Source organism: Schistocerca gregaria, chromosome 1 (assembly GCF_023897955.1).
Source record: "Schistocerca gregaria isolate iqSchGreg1 chromosome 1, iqSchGreg1.2, whole genome shotgun sequence".
NCBI classification, from domain to species: domain Eukaryota; kingdom Metazoa; phylum Arthropoda; class Insecta; order Orthoptera; family Acrididae; genus Schistocerca; species Schistocerca gregaria.
This window is the reverse complement of record NC_064920.1, coordinates 716,099,076-716,126,226: the sequence shown is the minus strand read 5'-3', so window position 1 is coordinate 716,126,226 and position 27,151 is coordinate 716,099,076. Positions and strand designations below refer to the sequence as shown.

General features: G+C 42.4%; 1 protein-coding gene across 2 annotated transcripts in view; it reads left to right on the top strand.

Annotated features, from left to right (window-relative positions):
- The window catches only part of LOC126366013 (follistatin-related protein 5-like), a 481,840-nt gene that overhangs the window by 220,766 nt on the left and 233,923 nt on the right, over positions 1-27,151 (top strand). For both annotated transcript variants that reach the window (XM_049970904.1, XM_050008870.1), the window contains exon 2: positions 4,971-5,037. In XM_049970904.1, the coding sequence (XP_049826861.1) occupies positions 4,978-5,037 (60 nt within the window). In that variant the 5' untranslated portion in view covers positions 4,971-4,977. The remainder of the gene's footprint in view (positions 1-4,970; positions 5,038-27,151) is intronic.

Below are 27,151 nucleotides of genomic sequence, written 5' to 3'. Positions count from 1 at the left end.
CAACGAAGGAAGCTTGAGACGATCTCTTTTATCCTTGTCGATATCTTTTTATGCTTTTTTATTTTCATTCAGAGTGGTATTGTGCCCCGCTACCAGTACCGCGTAATTCCCTCGTCCTCCCCCCCACCACCCCATCCTCCTTCCTAAACAACACAATACCAAATAAATGGCTCAACGACAGACACGAAGGAAAGTAACGAGAAAGTCCAGGAAATCATTGCCTTTATCCATCACAAGTCGGAAAGGTTGGCCGTATCCTTCCTGAAAACTAACAGGGTATATTAATGGTTAATTCAAGACTACAGCGTTGGATAATGGAATCTAGAGGAACTATGGCGAATATCTGCACCGTCCGTTCTGCACCCTCAGAGGTTAGCCCTTGTGCTCTTGTATCACGGTGAATGTATCGATAGCCGATCTGCTTGTGCGATACGGCCTGCACATTCATTATACGAGCCGCTGCGCAAATCAGCGGCGAGCGCTGGTGCGCGCATGGCACGCTCTGATTACCGTCGATTATGGCCGCAGCCGCCCCCGCCGTGGCAGCCGCCAATTGCATTAGGCCGGCTGCGGCACGTCCTTTGTTTGCTCTTAATGGCACCCCGGATGGGCACAGGCCCCAGCAGCGACCGCTGTTTACACTGCGCTGCCCCGCTTAAGTAGCCGCCATTGGCGAGCGCAGAGGACCGTTTGTCTCCGCTGCTGTGCAACTGACAACCAACTGTTTCCTCCCTCGCAGCTCCATAACGTAGAACACGAACACTTTCAGAGAGTGGAATGACAGCTTAGAGATATCCCTAGCTCCTCTCCCGAGGGGAAAGAAGGTTTTCTTAAACACGCAATTAATGAACCGTAGACGTATACTGGCGACTGCACTCTTTCTCTTTGTTGTTCTTTTATTCCCTCGCTCCCTCGCGGGAGATGGTGGACTAGAAGTACAACAACATACTGCTCTTCAGCCACCAGCATTTTATTAATAAAATAGTGTTAAGATATTAAAGAGAAGTGTGGTACCCTTCATCGATACCACTGGACGGGCATCGTAACAGCGGAACTGCAGGCGTCCATTAGACGACGATAGCGGTCACTCGGGATCTGGCAAACCCAATGGAACGCACCTATTGAGCCATGTGTCTAGTGGCTCCGAAACGCGAGCCCCTCCAACCACCACAACACGGGACGACTGGCAACAGTCACTGACTCCACCTTGCACTCGGAGACTCATTGCTGTGACATCATCATTTGTGCTTAGTGCAGCGAGCCTCATCCTTGTTCCTTTTGTATAAGCTGCACTCTTAATTCTTGCTGCATTATTTGTGATGTATCTTCGTATGCTTGGTGAAACACAAGTTAAGCAAATCATCTGTTTGTTGCGTTAACTTGTTCTATACTCATTTCCGCTGCTGTCCAGATTTCCCACTACGACAGTTGCTTCAATGTTGTGTAGCCCACCCATTCTTATCAAATTCGTACACAACAAAAAGAAATAAAATATCTACATAATTATTAAAATTTTTTAATGGATGAGAACACAGGGTTTGTGTTTAAGATAAAACTGATGAACCAATAAAATAATAGGTACTTTCAGAGCAGGGGGGGCGTGGGCAGGGGGGCGGGGAGTGTGATTCGGGAGAAGAGAGAGAGTGAGCAATGCTGTTGATGTAAACATAGTATCGTACGAATTTAATGTCAGTGAGTCACAGCTGGAATTTGTAAACAAGGTTGCAGCACTTAATAGGAACATGAAGTACAACGATCACATGGGCTAAGTCTTGGATAAAGCAGGCAGAAAACTAGGGACATGCAGTCAATCTACAAAGGATTTTGCTTACAGTTCACTCGTGCCACTCATCCTAGAATATTGCTAATGCGTGTGTGTGGTCCTTATCAAGCAGGACGAGCAGAGGATACTGATTGTGTACAGAGAGGGACAGCTCACATGGTCACAGGTTTATTTGAAGTGCGGGAAAGTGTCGCTAAAATGTGGAAATAACTCAACTGGCAGACTCTTGAAGACGTATGGAAGCTATCTCGAGAGTGACTACTTGCAAAGTTTCAAGAACCGGCTTTAAATGACGGCTCTAGGAGTATACTACAACCCCCTGCGCATAGTTCCAACTGGGATCGTAAGAACATGATTACATCAATTGTAGCACACACACAGGCATTTAAACCATTTCTTCCCGTGCTTCATACAAGAATAGAACGGGGAAAAGCCCTAATAACTAGTACATTTCACAGTGGGCCACAGTGTATGTATCTAGTAGATTCATGCATTTGGAAAGAGAGAAAGTGAGGGAGACTGGACTGTAGCTAAACATTGGATTTGGGGTAGCTGTATTCGAGTTGGAGGTCGGGATATAGTTGCACATATGGGAAAGAAATAGGGTGCTCTTACTTGAGGAAGTTTATTGAGGGTGTTAGATCTGGCTTGAAGGGTAAAAGGCAGTTGCCTCGGACAGGGAGCGTTAAAATTGCATAAAAATAGATTACGGAAGGTGTACAAGTGAAGGGATGGAGGTTTGTGTTTGTATGCGCGTGACGGTACATTAGTATTTGAATTATTGCGATGTACAAGATAAATGGAGGTGTTCAGTGTGTGTCAAGAGGAAAGGGAATTAGCTGGTAAAGGATCAGCGTAGGAGAAGTATGAAAAATAATGTGGAATGCCTTGCGTTCAAGGATTTGCGTTGAGTGATAAACCTCAGTGGAGGGGATATCCACGGCACTTAAAAGGTGGTTCGTATGAACACTACGTATGTGTGGAGCACTGGTGGGCAACTAGCGGATCCTGCTCGCTATTGGTTTCAATCTGGCCACCCGAGGAAATTCGTGGGAGGGTGAGCGACGTATTAGGACACTGCAACTCTTCAAATTTAAGGTATTTTATAATAAATTAGCTGTAGCCAGTTGCTTTTACTGGCGTTTATTTTTCCACGATGGCATTTCAAAATGCCTGGCATCCCAGCTTCAGGTATTTGCATTCATTTACGCGTCGTGAAAATCGTTTACATCTTAAGGCGTACTATTTTGCAATGGAAGTTTTTAATATAGCAATTGTTAAACGTCATCTGTAAAGAAACTATATTCATGTTGCGTAAATCTTTCTAAATACCTGAGGATGGAATCAACATGAAATGAATGTACCCTCAAAACCGCGTGTTTTGAGGCGTAATTTGTTTAGGTGGTACGTCGGGAAAGGGATCCCATTCATACCGGTGCGTTACCACCTTAGCGTTAAGGTCACAGGCGCTTCAGTTTTGACTTAATGGGCTAGGATCGCTGCAGTGTGTTACTTCACGAGGCAGCCAGCGAGCTTAAATAAGTACGTGAGTTGTGGCCGCGGGTCACCAAAGGATGCCCGTGCCTGGTGCTGAGGATGGTGGTGGGATGCAATTCTCGTTGACGATTTCACTCAAGAAGATGAAAACAGAACAGATTCTAGTGCAATTCCTTTGCAATAACTGTCGAAATGAAGTAAGCTTCTGTGTAATTTCGGATGCGAAAAGGCTTATAACTGAATTAAAGAAGTGCTATCTGTTTATTTCCAATATCGAATGGATAACATTAATAAGAGCCCAGGAATTAATCCTCCATTTCCCAAATCGCTCATGCAAGCGAATAATTTTTTTCTGTCATTTGCGTTCTTAGCAGTTTGATGCTGAGCGCCACGAATCCCTTCCTTGTGCGAAACTCTTCAACATAAAATTGCACTTCCACTCAACATCATTTACTATCTGTTATTATTATCTGTAGCTTGTTCTAGCACCATGGAGGTTATTTTCTGCTGTCTTAATATACCTATCATTCTACTATTTCTACTTGTTTGTGTTTTCCTAACGCTTCTTTCATCGCCGAATCTGCCGAGAATCTGTTCATTCCTTATCAGTCCACGTAATTTTCAACAGTCTTCTTTAGTACCGCATTTCAAAGACCTCGCCTGTCTGCTTTTCCAATTTCCCAGCAGTCCATTACTCACTACAACACAATACTGTACTCCAACGCAAATTCTCAGAAATTTCTTCCTGAGATTAAAGCCTACGTTTCATACCAGTAAACTTTTCTTTGTCAGAAATGTGCTTAATAACAGCTTGAATTTCATATACCTGGTGGCGCGCTGACAAACCCATTGCACTCGTTTTTTGGAGGAGCGGCATTCGAATACCTGTCCGCCCACCTTAGGTTTTCAGTGGTAGGCCTAAATCACATTAGACGAAAGCCGCGTCGGTTCCGCCAAAACAGATAGATTCCTGATTAGCTGTCCAAATAAGCTGGGAGCCTGACTCTACTGATATGGATCTCGGTGATAGCTTTCCTAACATCCTTACTCACAATTCTAGTTGAGACTACGGTACATCACATGCAGTTCAACAACTAGTTTAGAGGAGTTTGAGGACATTAGAAACGAAGCACAAGATTAGATTAAGAAAGGATGGGCAAGAAGTAGGAGCGTCTTCTTTTTCAAAGCATCCCGATATTTGGCTCAAGCCATTTACGGAAATCACGGGACTCCAAAATCTGGTTGCCTGAATCAAGATTTTCAGTTGCCGTTGCCATCTCGTTCGGTGGTCATAGTGCCTTGTAGAGAGTCGCTTAGGGCTGCATTCCTTAGAATCAGGTTACCTGGATGTGGATGTATAGTAATTGGGAAGGTACAGTTACGAAACGAGTAGACACAAGGCAAATATTTAAGATGTTAGGGCAGTTCTAAAGAAATTAACATCTGATGACCGGGACATAAAAATGGAGTGGTCGAGTGTTTGTACAGACAGTTACACTTATTTCTTCGCAAGAGATATTGTAGTATTTTCCCTAACACAATAGTGAGTCTCTCCACACGCTAGAAAATTCAGATTTCAATACGTAGAAGTTTATGAAACATGTGTTTATTTTGGGGTGCAACCCAAAGAATATCTTCATTTTATCATCTGATTTCTGTTCTTGCTTAAGTTTGCCGTCTGTTCTTCCAGAAAAACCATGATGATGTGGAAAGGCGTTTTGCTGCTCGGAGCCCTTGTCGCAGTAGCTGAAGCAAAGGTAAGAGCATGATTCAACCCAAATCTCAACTAGCGTTCGTAACACAACAGCATTCACTTTCAATTCTTAGCTCCGTCTGGAGAGTGTGAAAAAAGCTCAAGACTTAGAAACTATTTTTATTTCATTATCATCATACATCCACTCTTATTCATGGACCAAGATACATTTTGCAGTATTTTGTAAAAGTTATAGAAAAGATGCTTACCTATTATCAATAATGTGTGTAGTCATGATATATTCACTTTTGTATAAGTCAAGACTTACATGGATCTTTTTGGAGTATTTCTCATGTACAGAGTGTCTAGTGTCTCCATAAGATACCAACAAACTTCATGTGATTATAAAGGCCAGTACAAGGAACAAATTGATGATAGGACACTGTTTCTGCTGAGATTATTCAAGGACGCTGCAGAGCGTCTAAGTTGTAGAATTAATCGTGTTCAGGTAGGACACCTTTTCGCAAATAAACGTAAATTTGTATGCTTTACTAAGTTGCGTCAGATGTAGATGCGTTTGACGCCATCTAACGGCTTGACTGCTGTCAGCCCCTTTGCCAAGGATTCTGCGTACGACCCATCAAAGTCAAAGCTCACGTCTGCTGACAGAAGTGTATTCTATAACTTCGTCGTTTTGCGCCGGTAAGGGAAGTATTAAGCGAAAGAGAGAAGAAAGAGGAGTCATTCCAGGAACTACAAGGGACGCAAATGGGGAAATCCACCGACATAAACGACTTTTACGAAGGGCAGGTTCTTGCTGCACGATGCCTGGAAACATCTCGGAAACGGCCAAGCTGATCGGTTGCTGTGGTGAGCATCTATAGCAAGTGGTTGATGGACGACGAGGCCACAAGCTTTTAGATGTCTACGATTTTGGCCATCTACGCGCCATCACAGTAGTGGAGGTAAGCTTCCCCCTCTGTAACGCAGGACAGGCGACGAACTGTGGGCGTTCTGATGACAGAGCACAATGCTGGTATGTGCACAAATGGTTCGGAGCACACCGTTCAGAGCCTGCTCTGTAGCAGATTAACTGGAGTACACCGTTCAATACGTTTTTCTGAGCATGGGGCACTGCAGCAGACGAATCTTACATGTTCCCATGTTGTGCCAACGACATCTGCCTTAATAATCGCATTCGCCTGGGGATCATCGATATTGGACCGTTTGTCAATGGAAACATTTTGTGTGTATGAGGTGCCGCTTTAGTTATTCAGTATATTCCTAAGATGCTATAGATCCCCTGTGAGTTGCTCCCCATAACAGCCTGTGAGTATAAAAGAAGAAACTTCGCGCAGCAGATAACGGCTTATTAAGTGAAAATTCCATAAAACTACGAAAGGAAACGAATGGTCACTGTAACAGTCTGATTTATTACCAAGAGGCAACAAAAATGATTTATTGCAAACAAGGGAAACCCCAGAATTGGTTGTATAAATTTGAAACCGTATTTGCACATCGATTTCAGTCACAGAGTGATCATCTTCAGTGCAACTCTGAGTCCAGTGGACTCTTACTATCTTGCATAAAATATAACTTTAAATGTAAGTGTTCACGGTGAAGAACATGCCAAATAGCAGGTATGATTCAAAGAGATTGAGCCTGACTTGCTAGTTGGCATGTTCTTCACTGTGAACGCCTTTGTTTATATTTTGTGCAAGAGCGTATGAGTCCACTGGACTTAATATTGCACCGAAGATGATTACTCTACGACTGAAATCAATATGCAATAATAAAAAGATATTTTGAAATGTATATTACCAATGCTGGAATGTCCCTGGTTTGCCTGGTTTGCAATAATCGTCGTGAGGCACAAATTTCCTGAGGGAATACAATCTCAGAAGAAAAGAAAGATTTAGCCGCTGTATCAACAATACAAACATTGAACAAGTGTACAAGGGATTGTAAACACAAACTATAGTCTTGGCACAGGTGAATGAATACATAAGACGACGTCGCCGATATTGCCAGTGATAGTAGAAAAGGTTAAAGATATATAGAAAAGTCTCAGAAATTCTTGGTCGGATACTAATACTCTAGCCTAAGCGCATGATAGGTGCAACTAGCTGGAAGTGAATGTTAGATCTCCACACTGAAACTCTGACGCAAATTACCTGACTTCGTGCTGGCCTCGTCTCATTATCTGCAACAACAGCCCATGCTTACCACTCTTAAGACGTGCGAGGGCAGAAAATAGTAGGGACCGATGATCTCATCAGTTTGGTCTCTTAGGAATTCACACACACAGAAAATAGCTGCAGCGGTGGCTGAAAATTCTAAGCTCCGCTCGGCCTCTGTATTCTGCTCTAAACTAGAGACATTTTCCTCTGCAGGTCAAATACCCAGTTTATGGCCTCACGCTCTGGAGCAAGTTGTCTTCTGCAGGAGCCTAAGGGCAAGTGTGCTGTCTCCAGTGTGCTGGCTTGTTCTGCCAGCATCAGGATCTTGCCGGCCATTTGCAACAGACCTTGCGTATTCCGCCCATTGATAATTTAATAAACAAGCTTAATAATTTCCTACTCCTGCAGATTTTGTTGTGGCCAACCAGGGAAGAATGCAGAAAATTTCTCCACTACGTGATGGATTTTCAGTCTCGGCCAACCGAAAGACATCCACGTAAGCTTCGCTGGCCATTATGGCTGCTCCCATGTTGTGTGGCTTTCAGATTCTTGTCTTAACTAAAAAGGACTCTTTTCGCTTCCAGCACAGTACAGTTCTATGGCATTGCGCCCATCCTCAGTTCAAACTCGTGCTAGGCTGGGATGTCAGACTATCCTCTGTATCTGCACATGCTCTGTACCTGCACAGCGAATGAGTTTCAACAGAAACAACTTTACTCTTCATTACCATAAGCTAAATTTCCTTTTCGTGAGACAGTTACATCCACAAGGTTGCTGTAACTGCAGGACTGCTTCACCAGGGGCGAAGAATGGGAATGTAGACATACTTAGAAACGCAGTCATTGCCAGTGGCGAATATTCTTTTCCAGTTTTCATGTTGCATTAGTGATTTGACTTGCCTGACTATTGGGATCTGCGTATTAAATTATAAAACTGTTTCAAACATGCAGCTCGCCCCTGACGCACATCGGCGGTCCCAGTATTAGTCTACGGGGATGTGGCCTTCCGTGGGACTTGAAGGTAGTAAGGCACCAGACAGTTGTAAATTGGGTGAACATTATTGTGGACCCCCTGCATCCCTTCACGTACCCTTTCCAGCAGCGACGATATGTCCCACCAAGATGACATTCCATATCGCAAATCCAGAATTGTGGTACATTGATACATTGATTTGAGGAACATGATAGTGAACTCACGTCAGTGGCCACCAAATTCGCCTGATCTGATATGGATCTCATCTGGGATGCTATCGGGAGCAAGCTCCGCGCTCGCAAACCATTGTCCTGTAATTTACGGAAAGTGCATTACCTGTAAACATGTGATGCTACATACTTTTGAAATCCTACCAAGGTCTCGTAAAATTAATACCAGGCAGAATCGCTGTAGTATTGCATTTCAAAGATGGGTCATCGAGCTATTGAGCAATATATATACTGTGACCCCATTCCAGACTTTCGTTTTTGCTATTTGATTATCTTTTCATTTCTCATTTGGCATGGAGCTACGTGACTTTCCATAACAACGAATTAAGTTATGTGCCAATGGAATACTGGTCTTATAGATGAGTGCGGCTTACGCACTGGAGTGAAGTAGGATTTTCACTTGCTTCTTCGACTAACGTCTTTACTTAAATATGTCCATGCACTGTATCTTTCTTATATTACCTCTGACTGAAGGGTAAATGCTTTCATGTTAATTTTCTACTGTTTGATCAAGTGATGAGTTATGTACAGGCACAAAGATGAACTGTAGATGTCAAAAAAACAAATTAAATTTAAGGCGAATTGTTCTCGTATGTTTCTATAAATGTGTCGTGAACGTTCCGGCCGAAACAGAAGCAGTCACTCTTGTATCTTTGCACATACATATGCAATAGAAGTACGTGTGCATATATCAAGTGAATATAAAGCACAGAAACAGGTAGCAATAAATGAAAATGAAACGAAAATGCTAGCGTACCGAATTATAATTTATCCATTCGTGGTCATAAAATCCTCACGCACACAACAAAAAATTAGCCAAATAGTCTTTCTTATTCAGTATACATTAAACAAGATTAAAAAATTAAGTAATTAGAAGGAAATATCCTTAAAGATGAGTTCAGTAAAGTGAAACAAGAAATTAAAAAACTTACTGGAATAACAGTGCACATTTCAGATTTGGTCCTTGGATTCAACAAGCATCTTACATTCACATTGAATGTAATTAGTCTGTATGTTACGGGCATCCCATGTAGCTCTAAATGGTATTCAAGGAACTTTGTACATTGATTTTTCGCTGCCGACCCCGTTTCTGTCTCTGAAGTGGTTTTCAACCAGTTCTGTTGGATACCAGTATGAACGAACATAGCATGCAAATACGTAACCTGTAATCATACTGCAGCCCAATAGATTCCCCATTCGCAGCGTCATATCTCGGATCTTAAATTCTAATAAATTCTAATAAATGTAAATTGTGACACTAATACAAAAATGTGTGACATCTATTCGGTTGCAAGTAGTTTCAATTAATTTTGACCTGGTTATCAGGTACTGAAAGAACCTGCCCGCATGGCCGCTCACGTTAGCACACCAGTACCGTATTCGGGAAAAAGCGCCGGCCCAGGGTCGAATAAGACCAACAGATGAACGTCGAGAGCCAGTGGGGTTATTCGGCCGTTTTCCGTATCCTACTACGTGAATACTGGGCTGGTACTCATACCCCACCTCATTTTCACTATTCTAAAACCGTCTCACACCTTAAAATGGATAATACTACACGCAAATAATAGGAGATACAATTTCCATCCGAGGCGGAGGGGGGGGGGTGGGGGTGGTTAGGGGTGACGACAGGAAGGGCATCCGGCTACCCTCTCTCACTAGCACTGCAAAATCCAGATTAATATTCCGACCCCTTGAAGATACAGGACAACGCCAGGGAGAAGAAGGAAGAACATCTGTCAATGATCCTAGATTTCTATCTGTCAATGATACTAGCTTTCATTTGAGTTTCCGAATAGCAGCCGTTTTTCGGCTATCTGTATAGCAGAGGTTGAAAAAACCGCTTCCGTTGTAAAGTTTCTTTATTATCACAAGATCGGTTTGGAGCTAAGCCCATCTTCAGGTGTCGTAACTTGGCGCTGTCATCCCGGAGCTGCGCTCATAGGTAGCACACGGCGCCTTGTACACATCCACCGCGGCGCTCGGGGACCACAGCACCAAGTTACGACACCTGAAGATGGGCTTATAACAGCCCAAAACCGATCGTGTGATAATAAAAGAACTTTACAACTGAAGAGGTATTTTCATCCTCTGGTATAATTCTCCGTTGCGGATAATCCTCCAACAGGATTGTTTTGCTACCTATATAGGCTATGCCTCAGAGCGTGGAGTATCATTTTGCCTTCATATTTAAATCCTTTGCGGTCAATCGGTCCCTTACTCACGGTCCTACCCTGTAATTCTGTTGGTAGTTGCGTACTGAGGGTGTATCTCGGCCTTTATTACCCCGTTACCAACGGATAATGCTCCAAATCGGTGTCCAAGCTATGAGAAACTATATGAATTATACCCTGTTTTACATTATAGTTCATTACATCCTGTCTTGCAGTATAGTTCAAGGTAATATGAAGGCATCTTGTGCCACAAAGCCATGACTTATCGACATTTATCGGTGGTGGTGGTGGTTAGTGTTTAATGTCCCGTCGACACGAGGTCATTAGAGACGGAGCGCAAGCTCGGGTTAGGGAAGGATTGGGAAGGAAATCGGCCGTGCCCTTTCAAAGGAACCATCCCGGCATTTGCCTGAAACGATTTAGGGAAATCACGGAAAACCTAAATCAGGATGGCCGGAGAGGGGATTGAACCGTCGTCCTCCCGAATGCGTGTCCAGTGTGCTAACCACTGCGCCACGTCGCTCGGTCGACATTTATCGTATTTGAGTAACAATCCGTAGTGTAGTTTTGGTTGTCTTCAAAACTGCTTTGAATTGTTGCGATATTACAAATGTAAAATACGTTGCGTAATGAATATATCTTTGCCCAACTATACATTGTGTATAATTTAAATGTTATAGCAGTGCAACGTCCTGTATAATGAAGTTCGACGTTTATTATTTCTAGTTCATCTCTTTTTTTTTCAAAATTAAAAGCACTTAAGCTGGCAAAGAACTCAGATTCATACTCCATTTCCTTTGCCGTCGACGAAATTTTAGTCAAAGATATACCACGGACAGAGGGGTCAGTGCTAATGTTTGTGTAATTTAATTACATATGGCGTCTGCCACAGTAATTTATATTCACAACAGAAATAGACTCTCATGAGGTCCCCAGACATTAGACTCCTTAAACAATATATTTCTTATGATATTGAATGTGACTTTATTGTTACAATGGTGAGGGGTAAGCATATACAGATTCATACAATGACATTAGTAGAGAGATGGTCTTCTACATGAAACACTCTGTCCCATACATCACCTCCACGGCACCGCAAACACGGCCCACCCATGGACAAAACTCACCACAGAAATGTGGAAGCCTTAACGGACTTCTGCATAAAAGTGGGCTGCAAATAATCACACTGATATCTTTCCAGTATATGTATGATACAAACGTTGTAGGCTCGCTTATCCTCAAAATTAGAACAATGGTAAATAGAACATCCAACACATAGAACCAAACCAGAAGCCGTCAACAGCAAACACAAAATGCGCAATACGCCATCTATTCTGAAACTCAAACGAACGGTACGAATGTTCTTTCAGTAACAGATCTTCTTTCTTTTTTCCCCGATCTTATCCCCTACGTTCTTTACAAGCCGTGGGGCACCACCTTAAGAAGGTATCGTGTAATTTTTCCCCGTCACAGACCTTACAAATTGCCAATCGAGGGTTACGTATACAAATGCACATCTAGACATTCTTTCGTAGAAACTGCATAGTCGTGATCGAAAGCACATTTGTAAAGTGATGTCAGTATAATTATAATATTAGTTTGACAGAAGTATATTACTAATCAAACAACAATAGCAGACACTGTGAAAAAACAGCTCAATTATCCATAATTCCGTCTTTTAGGCGTAAGTTCTCGATTGAAGCAAGCCGTTGTAAAGTATCATTACCTGTAAGCAACAAACTGTAATAAGAAATTTGAGGCAGACAGCAATACCAGCAAGTGACTGTAGAGCAAAGATTTTTTTTTAGCTGTCAGTGAAACTAATGACCCTGCTTACATTTGCTATCCACATTCGTTCTATTTTGCAGTCAAATGAAGAAGAACCCACTGAGGATGAAGTAACAGCACATTAACGTATAAACAAAAAGAAACCACTTTTTTCTCAAGGCGCAATTCTTATGTGTATCTTTTTTTTGTTTAAGCAAGAGCGGACGTAAACAGTGAGCTTCTTTAAAAAAATTCTATATGAATATTTCGTGTCCTTTTTTTAAATTCCTGTTTCATTTTCTAGCAAACCTGATTTTCACAGAGAAAGCATATTTGGCAGTGTAAAATAAAGAACACGTTCGCATTATTTTATCATAATAACTTACTTACAGCAATTAGAGAAAGGAAGATGTTGGTATAAAAGGCCTGAGAAAACAGACCGCAGTAATTTTTAGAAAATGAGACACTGTAACAAAGAGCTGTTACCACAATAGCCTTCTCTGGCCTGCGGTAGCGTTTCGCTCACATGTATTATCCTTTGATTTATCACATCCCTCGGAAAATCGCACTGTACTGTTCCCACAGCGGTTAAAATACCTCGTACGCTTAAATAAAAGGACTGTGCATTATCTGTTTCACTTCAGTAAATATTGTCTAAATTCCACATAGATACAGAAATCCTGTTTACCAGAAAATATCTCGAACGTGAATTGTCAGCGTTCCCTTGTGTAGTACGTCTTCGATGAGTAAAATTTAGTGCAGTACTCGCTCTTTCTCACTAGCTATGGACATAAACAATAACATTTCGGTAATACCATAATAATCCTCAACTCACTCAGACGACGCGCGTAACGATCGTAGTAAAACATAGACTATTATTACCAGACGAAAATTACATACAGCTAAATGTCAGAATTTCTCAACCACTGTCCACATTCGGGCGAATCCATTTCTAGTTTCCTGATAGTTACCCGACCCTAACACCAAAACCGACTGGAAGTGACAAATCATGTTGATGAGGCAGAAAAAGACTTATCAGAAAAAGTAGAGTCTATCTTTGATGAATCATTTGAAGAATACGAGTTACTGATTTATATGGCAGTACTGTAAAGGTAACACACAAAGGTCGTTGAGTAAACAATGTAACCCATTTTTCCACAGCCAATCCGGTTGAAAAAATGCCGAATTTGTTGCGGGGCATTGTGGTATATTCAGGCTTCAGCCTCGATAGTTTCAATTAGTTCCGATAGGTGGCAGTGCTATACGAAGTCTTCAAAATGGCGTCTGTAGCGGAGGTGCTTTCCAAGCTGAGAGCTGTTCTTGGGTTTATTTTGGCGGAAAACCAGAGCATCTCAGGGATTAACAGACGCTTGCAGAATGTCTACGGAGACTTAAACAAAAGACCGGTGAGTCGTTGGGCGAGTCATCTGTAGTCATGGCAACAAGGTCGTACAAAACTGTCCAGTCACCCGCGATGCCGGTCAGCCACACACAGTTGTTTACTTCTTTAGTGTCAGAACTTGCAGACATTCTCATCTGAGGTGGTGAATGGATCACAATCAAAAACCTCGCTGTACGTCTTTGCTGGTGGTACTCACACACTCGTCCGCCAGTTGGAGTACTCGAAGCTATGTGTCCGCTGGGTTCCCCACCATTTAACAGATGACCATAAAGAGCAACGAAGGGCGATCTATGCGGAACTTCTTGCGTGTTACGAGGGCGATCGTGATAATTTTTTGTCGAACATCGTCACAGGCGATGAAACGCGGGTTCATCACTTCGAATGGATAAAAACGGCAATCCATGGTGCGGCGATACACCAACCTCTCCTCTGAAAAAAAAAGGTTCAAAGCCGTACCCTCAACCAAGAATGTCTCCTTGACGGTGTCTTAGGACTCTGAAGGGGTCAGTCTGTTTGATATACTCCCTCATGGTGAAACGATCAGCTACTGTGCTATCCTCAGAAAACTGAAGGAACAATTTCAACGTGTTCGTCGCCACAAAAATGCAAACGAACTTCTCCTTCTCCATGACAGCGCAGTGCCTCACCAAGTCTGTCCACGCAAGAGAAGCTCACAAAATTTCGCTGGAATTTTCTTCCCCATCCACCCAAGAGCCCAGATCTCGCACTTTCCAACTTCCCTCTGTTTGGCTCAATGAAGGATGCACTTCGCAGGAAGCAGTACGTGGATAAATGGGAGGTTATTGATGCATCGCCGGCCGGTGTGGCCGAGCGGTTCTAGACGCTTCAGTCTGGAACCGTGCGACCGCTGCGGGTGCATGTTCGAATCCTGTCTCGGGTATGGATGTGTGTGATGTCCTTAGTTAGGTTTAAGTAGTTCTAAGTTCTAGGGAACTGATGACTTCAGATGTTAAGTCCCATAGTGCTAACAGCCATATTGATACAACAAGACGTTCGCTGCGATGTACACCACTAGTATGACACCATGCGGACATACTGCCCCGTCAGTAAGGTGGCGAAAGGCCGTCGCACTGAATGAGATTATGAGTAAAATAGCCGGCCGCGGTGGTCTCGCGGTTCTAGGCGCGCAGTCCGGAACCGCGCGACTGCTACGGTCGCAGGTTCGAATCCTGCTTTGGGCATGGATGTGTGTGATGTCTTTAGGTTAGTTAGGTTTAAGCAGTTCTAAGTTCTGGGGGACTGATGACCACAGCAGTTGAGTCCCATAGTGCTCAGAGCCATTTGAACCTTTTTTTATGAGTAAAATAGAGCTTCGTACCCAAAATGTGAGGAATAATGTGGTGTATTGGAATCCTGAATAAAACCAACTTGCTTTCAGGAAAAAAAATGATTGCATTACGTACGGAACCCCCCTCGTAATTTACAGCGCTACGGACACAGTATTCGATAATCCCATGTTATTTCATGATATTTATTTGACTCAGTAGCAGAGACCGTCGGCGAGTACAGGTCGCTATTTTGAGCGACAGTGCAGGGTTCCCGGTTTCCAGGGCACAGGGACCTCCTATCTGGAGACGACAGTCTCTGCTTCATGTAGCTAAAGCACAGTGGCGTGTCAAGACCTAGTGGTTTTCAGAAGTAAGTGTTCCTCACTCTTAATACGAGAAAGCAGTGCCTGTGCTACAAAGAAGAATGACGCAATGTTCCTGTCAGCGTGGAGGAGGCAAGTTTTGAGCACTCTGGGGCGGAGGTGATGTGTCCGTATGTATTTAAGCAATCTGTAGTTATTCTCCCTGAGTTTAAAGTGCAGAAAATGTTGAGAAGTGCGTTTCCCCGTGCAGGCATGGGAACCGTCTTAGTAAACTGCCTTTTAGCAAGGTGGGGGTTGTTGGTTGACTAATATACACTGACTGCTTAGAGACAATATTAATGACTTGCCATTCTATATTCACGAAGATGCAAAGCTGGTACTTTTTGCCGATTATACAAGTATGGCTATCACACCCATCAGACAAGAATTAACTGGTGAAATTGTAAACGATGTTTTTCAGAGAATCATTAAGTGGTTCTCTGCAAATGGGGTTTCATTAAACTTTGACGAAACACAGTACATACAGTTCCACACAGTAAATGGAATGACACCATTAATAAACATAGACTTCGATCAGAAATCGGTTGCTAAGGTAGAAGATTCAAAGTTTCTGGGTGTATGCATTGATAAGGGGTTGAACTGGAAAAAACATACTGAAGATCTGCTGAAACGTTTGAGTTCAGCTACTTATGCTATTAGGGTCACTGCAAATTTTGGCGATATACATCTCAGTAATTAGCTTACCACGCCTATTTTCATTCTCTGCTTTCGCGTGGAATCATATTCTGGGGTAACTCATCATCGAGTTAAAGAGTGTTCATTGCAGAAAATGTGTAATCAGAATAATTGCTAGAGCTCATCCAAGATCATCCTGCAGACACTTATTTAAAGAGCTAGAGATCTTCACTGTAGTCTCACAATATATACATTCAGTTACGAAATTTGTTATTAACAATCCGAACGAATTCAAAAGTAAGAGCAGTGTGCATGGCTTTAACACTAGGAAAAACGATGATCTTCACTACTCAAGGTTAAATCTAACTTTGGCTCAGAGGGGGGGGGGGGGGGGGGGAGGGAGGGGTAAATTATGCTGCCACAAAAGTCTTTGGCCACTTACCTAATAGCATCAAAAGTCTGACAGATATCCACATAACATTTTAAAAGAAATTAAAAGAATTTCTTAATGGCAACTCCTTCTATTCATTAGATGAATTTTTGGGTATAGTTAGTGGGTAATTTCCCCAAACCGCACAAAAAAATTAAAAATTAAAAATATTAAGTGTCATGTAATATTTTGTGTAATGTAATATCTTGTATAGACACCTCTTATTAACTTGAAACGTTCCACATCATTACGAAGTGTCGTATTCATGATCTGTGGAACAAGTACTAATCTAATCTAAAACAAGCCGCCTAGCAGAGCGTGTAGTAATTAGCCAGCTGAAGGTGTTGTTGGTTATCAGATGCGAGGGTTATTACAAGAAAATAAATAGCGTTTTGCTCCAATGTAAGTTTGAAGTGTGTGGTTCTCGCCTATATTAATATCCTCTTCGACTTCAAACTGTGATCCTATATTGTTTATAGAGCTGATGGTATAAAATGGTTAGCGACAGGGTAGTAAACGACTGTAGTATTCGTTGTCCAATCCAGTGGAAAGATTTCGGAGTTTTTTGAAAGTAGGCAGATGGCTATATGGCACTGAGAAAGTGACTATTTTAACCCTTTCTTGGCGGGTCAAGGCGAGGTTGGCGATCATATAGACGGTATATGTGTGGCAGTGTAGAGGCATTAGCGAGGTCCCGCAAGCAATGTTTTTCAGGTATCCTACAAAGCAGTATGTCACGTAATTTGTCCTGTGCACAGCATGGCGCGAAGACTCTAGCGCGACCGCCCTTCCGGCGTCGTCGCTACGGAAGACCCAAAACTGCGAAAGATAATGAACGTTTCAGCGCATCGACAGATAATGTAAACGCTCCCTACCAGAGCAGGAATAGAGAAAGGAGGACAGATGAGATTATCAGCTTTTTAAATTTTGTTACTATGGTTTATATTCCAGTTCAACAAATGACTTTTATAACCGCAAATAGAAAATACGAAGAAAAAATCTATTTTCTACAAAGTAAGTGGTTCAAATGGCTCTGAGCAGTATGGGACTTTACTTCTAAGGTCATCAGTCCCCTAGAACATGAACTACTTAAACCTAACTAGCCTAAGGACATCACAGACATCCATGCCCCAGGCAGGATTCGAACCTGCGACCGTAGCGGTCGTGCGGTTCCAGACTGTAGCGCCTAGAACCCGTCGGCCAGCCAGGCCGGCTTCAAAGTAAGCGAAGGAACCTGAAGCCCGATTTACAAATTGTTTTTTAGAAAACAAAAAATAAAATGAACGTAATATTCTCCGACATTAAAACTGGATGTCGAACGATGTTACAGACTTGAATCCTTACCTTGCCAAATATTTATTCCTAACACCTGGGTTCTCCAAACAGGCTTCAGGGCTACAAGCACATCTTGTCTCCTACAAATGTTGACTTGCGTATCTCACTGGACCAGCCTCTGGCAGTGAAAATATTTGTTTGACTGGGACTCGAACCCTGATCGTTGCCATCTAGGGACGGCAATGTCAGCTTTTCGAATAGTCTGCACGCCTCGCGGATCACCAAGGGGTCACGGCTGCTTCACTTCCGGAACGCCAAACGTATTTTGACGTATTCCTAGTCGCCAGGAGGAATACAACTGAAAATGATTTACTTGTAACACACTGGTGGTTTCCAGGACAGACAACCATAGAACTCAATTGACTTAGAATTCCAGCACATTGAATCGATGATCTTTAGCTATTGTCTTAGTCATCATTGTGGCCCGCCACGAACTCCTCTCCTCCGTCAAATTCTTCATCTCAGAGCAGCACTTCCACGCGACGTCATTTATTGTTTCAGGAATATATTCCAATCTCTGTCGTCCTGTACAGTTTTTCCTTCTACAGCTGCCACTAGCACTATGGAAGTTATTCCCTCCTTTAAGGTGACCTGGACGTGAACGGGCTGTATTTCTATACTTCGCTCTCAGTGCACATTACTCTTGATCTACAATGTGGAGGAAGTTGTGGTTTTTTTTACCAACGATGAATGAAAAAAATGGTTCAAATGGCTCTGAGCACTACGGGACTTAACATCTGAGGTCATCAGTCTCCTAGAACTTAGAACTACTTAAACCTAACTAACCTAACGACATCACACACATCCATGCCCGAGGCATGAATGACATTAACTCAAGTTGTAAAAGGAAATTTATTGAAATATTTGCTATAGTTTAAGAATTAGAATATTTTGGCTAATAGATGTTTTTGTAATACATGTTCCTATTCTGGTACCATTTTCTAGTCCATCATCAGTCTAATAGCATTAAAACTGTGACAGGCTGCTTTTAACATTCATAGAAACACATTATGCCTCTCGTTTTGTATTTCACAATATATCTGAGAAAATAGAAAAACCCTTATTATACCACATTACTATTCTGTCTAAAACATACCGCTAAAATTATATACAGAGTGACAAACATCGACCATATGTGCGATGTATTACTCATAGTACAAAGATACTATCCCATACTTAACTTGAGAGAAATTTGTTGGACGTACATAAAACCACTGTAAAGTTATACGTGCCTAATGTTCTGAAAATGTAGTTTCGAGAAAATTACTCACCGTATGCCTCTTTCAGAACATTACAGCGGCATAATCTTGCTGGCCAGCTGCTTCTTTATCCTATGTAGACTTCTTCAGGAGCCTTTTCCTTACTCCAGACTCTTCAATGGTGGGTTCCAGGTCCCTTTCAGTCGCTGGCGATCTATGGCAGTCAGAGCAGCTATCATATTATTTCCTGGCTGGGTGCCTAATTTGTCCATCACTATTGTCCTGCTGATTACACCATCATTGAAACAGATCCATCATACCCATTTTGAGTACAGCTGTTGAAACTCCCATTAGGGTTTTGTGTACGACCATGTAGAAATTTGCTAAGTAATTTTGTATCTGCAAGGCTTAATTGTTTCCATGACTGTGGCAGGCAAGAAATGTTTATGATGATATTCCTTCCCTGTAGCATGAGTGTGGCTGGTTTGCAGACATTTATTCAAAGAGCGTTTAAGACCAAATCAACAACTGAAAAGTAGATAAAAACCGGATAAAATTGTCTTTCAGATGGTGACAAAAAATCTTTTCGAAAATTTCAGTCATTTCACGTCCAGGTCCCCTTAAGAAACGCCCTGTCATCCTATTCCCTCTTTTCGAGTTTCCTGTGTGTTCCGTCCTCTGTTGGTTCTGCGAAGAAGCTCTTCATTCCTTAAAAGAGCACCTAATTTTCGACATTCTATAGCATCATATTTCAAACGCTCAGTTTCTGTGTTTTTTAAGTTTGTCCACAGTCCGTGCTTCTTTATCACACTGTGCTGGTATCACGGATGCTGGCAAAGCCACGGAGTTACCGTCCAAGCTGGTCCCAAACACGTTCTATCGGGTATGGATCTGGGGTTCTTCCTAACCACAGCAGTACCTCAACAGACAGTTCGTAGAGACATATGTTCTGCTGAAAAGTGGCACCACAATACTGTCATGTAAGAGGTAAGACATGAGGACACGGGATGAGCAAATGTAATAGAATTCAATCAGGTGATATGGATGTACATGTATTAGATAGCGAGAAGCTATATCTGTACACCAAACTGACAGTGGCAGCAGTACAGAGTATACAAGTGCAGAATGGCAGTTATCAGAAAAGATGTTATGAAAAAGAAAAATATCTCAAATAAATATTAAGTATTTGGAAGTGTTTTTTGAAAGTATTCGGCTAGGGTTTAGAATTCCATGAAATTGAACCTGGTCTTCAACAGTACAGACGAAAAGAGAGTTGGAGGTTTTGAAACGTGGTGCTGCAGAATAATCCAGAAGTTTAAATCGATAGACTGGATGATTAAGGAAGAGAAGGTATTGAATGACTCAAAGAGAAAATAGCTTTGCATTACAACTTGACTAAAGAGATGGGTAGGGTGAACAACAACGTCCTGTGACATTAAGGGATAGCTAATTTGGTAAGCGATAGCAGTGTAAGGGCTAAACATTGTACAGAAAGACGAAGACAGGTCCGAGAGATGTAGGTTACAATATACTTCATAGGATAGACTAGCATGGAGAGTTGTATCAAAGACTAACAATAAAACTGACAGCATTCAAGTACGGTTTCCTTTATGTCCACTTCCTGTGGCATAGCTTTCATTTTCCTCCTTAAAGAAGCTTGGTAATAGCTTAATTAGTTAGATGCTGATTATTAATGAAGATAGATGATATGAACACCTCTCCCTGCTATACTGGAGAAACACGCCAGTTCTCGCAAAAGTCGGTATGTATCGCACCAGAGTAGGGTAGTGTGGGTCTGTGCAGCCGATCAGCAGCCGCCGTGAACTCTCGTGCAGTTGCGTGCGACAGTGAGTCATAACCCAGGGTACACACAATACAGAAGCAGGACAAGTGAGTGGCAGTGACTCAGCGCGCCCTCTGACGCAGAACAGGTCTTTGCTGCGCAGCGCAGCTCGATAACCGAAACGAACATAACCTCTTTGGTAGAGGGGGACAGTACACTTATTATTTCCAGTCGTACCACGAAGCATCAGTGCAGGAAATAAAAGAGAACGTCCATCAAAGTGCTGGTACTACAGTGAGCGTGAAGTGTGATGCAGCACAGTCGTAGAATCGCCAGACAATTTGGCGACAGTAACATTCTATGGCAGTCTCTCCTCGTGTTGGAGTGTCTCTCATTTCCAACCACATGCTTCCTGCATCGGAACGAACCTTTCCATTCCACCATACCACAGTGAGCACGTTTCTAATCACCGGTACGGATGCATCAGCGTCGTGCGTCCAGAAAAAAGAATTCTCCACAGAGTTTCATAGCGTGACAGCTCGTTTCTCTGCTACCGTGATGAATGCTAATTTCCTCGGCATCCTTCCTGCTATTCTAGAGGGATACAGTACGTCTCAGCATTATTCCATACAACCCAAAACAGCCTAGACAAATGCTAAAACCATTTTGGTACACATCGTTGTTCATTCTACATAGAACTTCAGTGCTCCATATACAGAACAAGCGTTAGTATTTTGGAACAATGACGGGTGCTCCGATAATTCCACTTGTCAGCACCTGTACTTTTGGTGTTCTGATTATTCCATTCTTCTTTGAGTCTGGGAGTATTTCAGTCTCATACATCCTACATACCACATTGACCGGTATTATCATAGCTTGTTCCTCTTAGAATAAATTATTATGCAATGTTGTCTATTAATGATGCTATGTTTTACCTTTTGCCATAAGAGCTCTTGATGTTCATACAGTTGTTACTCTTTTCTTCGAAGATTACTGTAACTTCTTCAACTTTTGTAGTCCTGTCTTCCTCAACTGCGTGCAATATTACGGTATATTGATAACTTTTACTTTATGGGCCGTCTGACAGGAACTGAGTGAAACTCAATTTCATGCCATATGTGTTTCGCCTTTATTATCTGCAAGGCATCTTCAGTGGCCTGGAATAATTACATATGTTTGCTATTTAGTTTACATTTTGGTCACTGTACCTATAGGCTATAAACAGTTCTGGTGCTTGCTTTTTGCTATTCTGAAGTAAAAACCAATCACGAGAACTGTTTATAACCTATAGGTACAGTGACCAAAATGCAAGCTAAATAGCAAACATGTGTACATATTCCAGGCCACTGAAGATACCTTGCAGAAAACAAAGGCATGAAATTGTGTTTCACTCAGTTGCTGTCAGACAATCATAAAGTAAAAATTATCAATATACCTTAATATTACTGTAACTTTCCTATACTTGACTTTTATCTTTGCCATAATCGTGCATGATTCTACAGTTTTCCAGTTCTTCGTTAGTAATTTCTGCTTTTCAACTTTGCATTTCTGTCAATCTCATTTCGATGGGTCTGTATTCCCCTTTGCCTTTTTCATTTGCTACATTTCAGCTTACCCTTCTATCAGTACCTTTATGAGTTCGAAACACACCGAGAGCTATCGAAAAATCTGTTGCTACAGAAATATTCATAAATAGGAGAACACTCTCATTTTCTCAATAATGATATCATTCATTATGTTCAGTTTATAGTTCAAAGACTTTATTTCGAAAGAGAATAGCAAATTTTTCTATTTTTAAACAATCTTATCTGTCAACTTAATACTATTTGATTTCGTATTATGCCAAACACTGAATAAGGCTTCAGCATTACAACACTACAATGAAAATATCTTGGCTGAAAACACTATTATAAAGAAAAACTGGTGTTTAGCTCCTGCAAATGGTATCCATCTGTTCGCTGCTCGAGATATTGGTTTCCTATTAACGACGTCATGTACTGTCTGTCCAATCTATCAGCTAAGATCTAACCGTCGTCAGCTTGTAATAAATACAAATACCCACGTTAGTGCATTTTTTCGGCTGACGTGTATTGCGCATAACTTGAGGTGGTAGCTTGCGGCAGTGACCGCACATAATCCACAAACTTCCGCCCCACAGGATAACTTTGGCAAGACAAAAGAATGCAGCACCCACCCTCCACTTTCCGCCTATGAAAAACTGAAGGTATCTTAACTATAAGAACAACTCTTCAGCAACATTGCATTGTATTGTATTAAACCGGGGACCTAGAAACGACGGAGAGGCTTCGCCCCGCCGTAGGCCTCAGTGGTTCACAACACCACAACAGTCTACCAGTCTACCCACCCACCGCCACCCCACACCGAACCCAGGGTTATTGTGCGGTTCGACCTCCAGTGGACCCACCCGGGAACATCTCAAATCAAACGAGTGTAACTCCAGATGTTTGCGTGGGAGAATAATTATATTGTACGCATACGTGGAAACGGTGTTTGTGCAGCAATCGCCGACACAGTTAACTGAGGCGGAATAAGGGGAACCAGCACACATTCGCCGCGGTAGATGGAAAACCGCCTTAAGAACCATCTACAGGCTGGCCGGCACAGCGGACCTCGACACTAATCCACAGGGAGGGTTCATGCTGCGGACAGGCACGGCTTCCCCTCGGGAAGCAGCGCGTTATACTGTGTGGCTAGCCGGGCGGGCTCTTCAGAAACATACTAGCATTTAATGTTAGAGCATAGCAACTAATGAAGCTTATGTTCTCTGCAGCGTACAGAAGCTAACGGAATAGAGAAGAAAAAGATAAAAATTGGATAAAATGGTATATGCCACACTGGAAGTTCCAAATAGCCTTTCCTTGCTGTAAATTTTTAAAATAAACTTTTTTCTGCTGCTTCGTAATTAATATTTAATATAGATTTACTTAACGTGAATGCGTACAAAATAATTTTTCAAGCAATCTGTTCAAATGACTCTGAGCACTACGGGACTTAATATCTGAGGTCATCAGTCCTCTAAAACTTAGAACTACTTACACGTAACTAACCTAAGGACATCACACATATCCATGCCTGAGGCAGGATTCGAACCTGCGACCATGGCGGTCGCGCGGTTCCAGGCTGGAGCGACTAGAACCGCTCGGCCACACCGGCCGGCTAAGCAATCTGTCATGCTCTTAAAAAGGCTCATGTAAAAGAAACAAAATTAAGTGTTAATATCTGCAAAATAAGTCCCAATAACGTGATGTTTCACAGTAAGACAAGTGTATAGCACATTTGTTGAGAGTTGGTGTTCGTGGATAGTAAAGTTCAGCTGTGTGTATGAAGTATTTCACCGTACGTAATGTACGTCCTGCCTGTCCGAGTAAAACAGTCAGTCCCCAGTATTTTCCGTATGTGATATCTGACAATGTTACTGAAATCCTGTTCTAGTGCCGGAAAGATACAACATCATATGTCGGGTGGATTATTTCGACGAATTTTTCAACTCTTACAAGGATCCCGTGGAATTTTCTGCCTTTCTTTAAGAATCAAAATTGGCTACAGTTTTGAAATTGCTCATGGTTAAAATTTTCTGTCATTTTAGATCACCCGGCACTATTTGCCACTATTAATCAATTTGTGTGTGTACATAAAATGCTTAAGTAGATCATAATTGGTTCAGTCTCTTGGATTTCATAATTCACGTAGTGAAATTTCGGAGCAGGACCTTAAACGGAACTACTTTCTGCAAACAACTCTGAAAAGCCACCCGTACAACTGTCAAGTTGATTGTTTCTCATGTTGTGCTTGTTTCAGTTGGGTTTCCTTACTTTTTTCCGACTTATCTTTCAGTAATTACACTTCCCGAAACAAACAGGACAGCTCGTTGTGCAACAGTTACTTTCATTTTTTTTAAGCAGAAGATTATAATTTAGATTATAATTCTTCTGTGACGTACTCGAAAACGAGCGCATGTAGTGACCATATATCCAGCATTACTACAAACAAGGTAATCCATTCCACGTGTGCATAAGCCATCGACCCAGCTAAGCGTAAGGCAGCAGGGTGAGATAAACAGGCGCAACGCTCCCACGTGCTATTGCAGCAGCTGCTTTTAGGTGCTGACCCCATTTTCAGCCTGTTTTACGTCCCCCACGTGAGACCCGTGCCTCTAGCTAAGCCCGGTATCCCCGTCCCTAATAAGCAGACAGCGACAGGCAATTTTCCGGCGCGTGGAGGCTGGCTGGATCAGAGCGCTGTCCCTTTCATCTCGGTCTAAGCTGCGCACTGAATGCAATAGGCCGACCACAAAGCCGCCAGCGCCCTTTCTCTGCTCTCTGCGCTGGCACTCCATTTGTTGAAAAAGTATTAAATTTTTGTGTCTCAAAATCTGGTGGCGTTCCAAACTAGGACTCTTCATTCCATGAAACAATGTTCATAAACTGGCAATAACATATATGTGTACCGTTCATTCACAGGTAATAGAAACCTGTATCATCATTTCAAATTACACTAATTGGAGAGGTATTAATTTAAGTTCATCCCTAACACACAGTGACTCTGCTTAATACCTAGAAAGGCAACAGACAGTGCCTTGAACCACGCAAATTGGGTTACACAATGAAACTTGGGTCCTCGGGGTTCCATCTTCAGGTGTAACATACTTCTTACAGTATTTCCCTTGCTTTTGAGCGGTATGACATCTTAGAGAAACTGGCCAGCTGCAAGTAGGACCAGCCTACTGAGGTTTCCATACAAAATTAATGACGTATATAGACAGTTTATCCAGTCCAGGAATCGCGGCTCCCGACGATTTTTGCCTTTTATGGACACCGATATTCGCAAGATATCGGTCCAACGGATTCCAAGACTTTCGAGATTGTTTTAATTTCGAGTTTGATGTGGCATTACTAATGAAAAAAGAACTTTTTCGTGTGACATAATTACAGATTAACAATTTTCGGATTTTTTTCGTGTGTATGTAGTGTGAAACTTTGTTTCTTGGCAAATTTCATGATTCTAATGATTCTAGATCAGCGGGAAGTACCCTATCGGTTTTGATGACTGAGTATGCGAATATCAAAATGTGTGGCATAAATGGCTGTATCTTTTGACTCCATTGACTTAGAAATTTTACTTTTTTTACTTCGTCACGACATCGTAGATCTTAATATGTGACATAAATTTCAGTTTGATACGTCTAGTCTTTCCTGAGAAACAGGGTTCTTAACAGTCGGACAGACAAACAGAGGGACAGACGGATAAGAAACTGTTCTTAAAAGAGTTCCGTTTTTGCCTAAAAATCAAGGAATGTTGTTAACAAAGGCTTATACATCCAATATATTCCCGAATTATTCTAGTGCATTAATGTAAAAGCATTCTACAGTCGCCAGTTAATTTATTATTTTCATGTCCCATGCGTAATGTTCACCGCCTTGCCGCAGCGGATCCAACGGTTCCCGTGAGATCACCGCAGTTAAGCGATGTCAGGCGTGGTCGGCACTTGGATGGCTGACCATCCAGGCCACCATGTGCTGTTGCCATTTTTCGAATTGCACTCAGCCTCGTGATGCCAATTGAGGAGCTACTCGACCGACTAGTAGCGGCTTCGGCCAAGCATACCGTCATACCGACCGGAAGAGCGGTATGCTGACCACATGCCCCTCCTATGCGCATCCTCATCTGAGGATGACGCGGCGGTCGGACGGTCCCGGTAGGCCACTCGTGCATCCAAAGTGCATCCAAAATGTTCACGACATCTACGACGCGTAGCATCGCAGCTGATTTATAAGAACCACAGTGCACACTACCTCAACTTGAACAGTGAACCAAATGCGTGCGTGCGCACACACACACACACACACCAACACGCACACGCACGCACGCTCGCACACACCGAGAGAGAATGAGTTTCATCTGTTAATAAATTCTTCTACTAAGTTCAAATGGGTTACAAATCGAAAGAGGTCTTTAAGAGTGTTAGAACCATTTGTCAACTGTTTCCAGTCACAAAAAATTGTGGAATGCTTATCTGGCCGTTTTATGTGATCTCCTCCATTCTGTTCAGGTTAAGACTTGAACAGTGACCATAATGAGCCGGAGGCATAATTACAGAAACCATTTTCTGTATGCTAGAAGTGCTGTCCCACCGTGACACAAGGCGGTGAATGGCTGTCTTATAAAATTCATGGGGCTGCGATGTTAACTAGTTTCGCACGTACAGCCGTCATCTGAGGTGAATCGTTTGCCCCTCAGAGCCTTTTTAAGGGGACCAAAAATGGCGTTATCACAGGGAGAGAGGTCCGGAATGTATGGAGGGTGGCCGAGAGCCTCCCATTTGAATTTCTGCAGGAGTGCCGCGACTGTGTTGGCCTTATGGGGCTTTGCATTGTTGTGGAGCAGAGAGACCCCACGGGTGA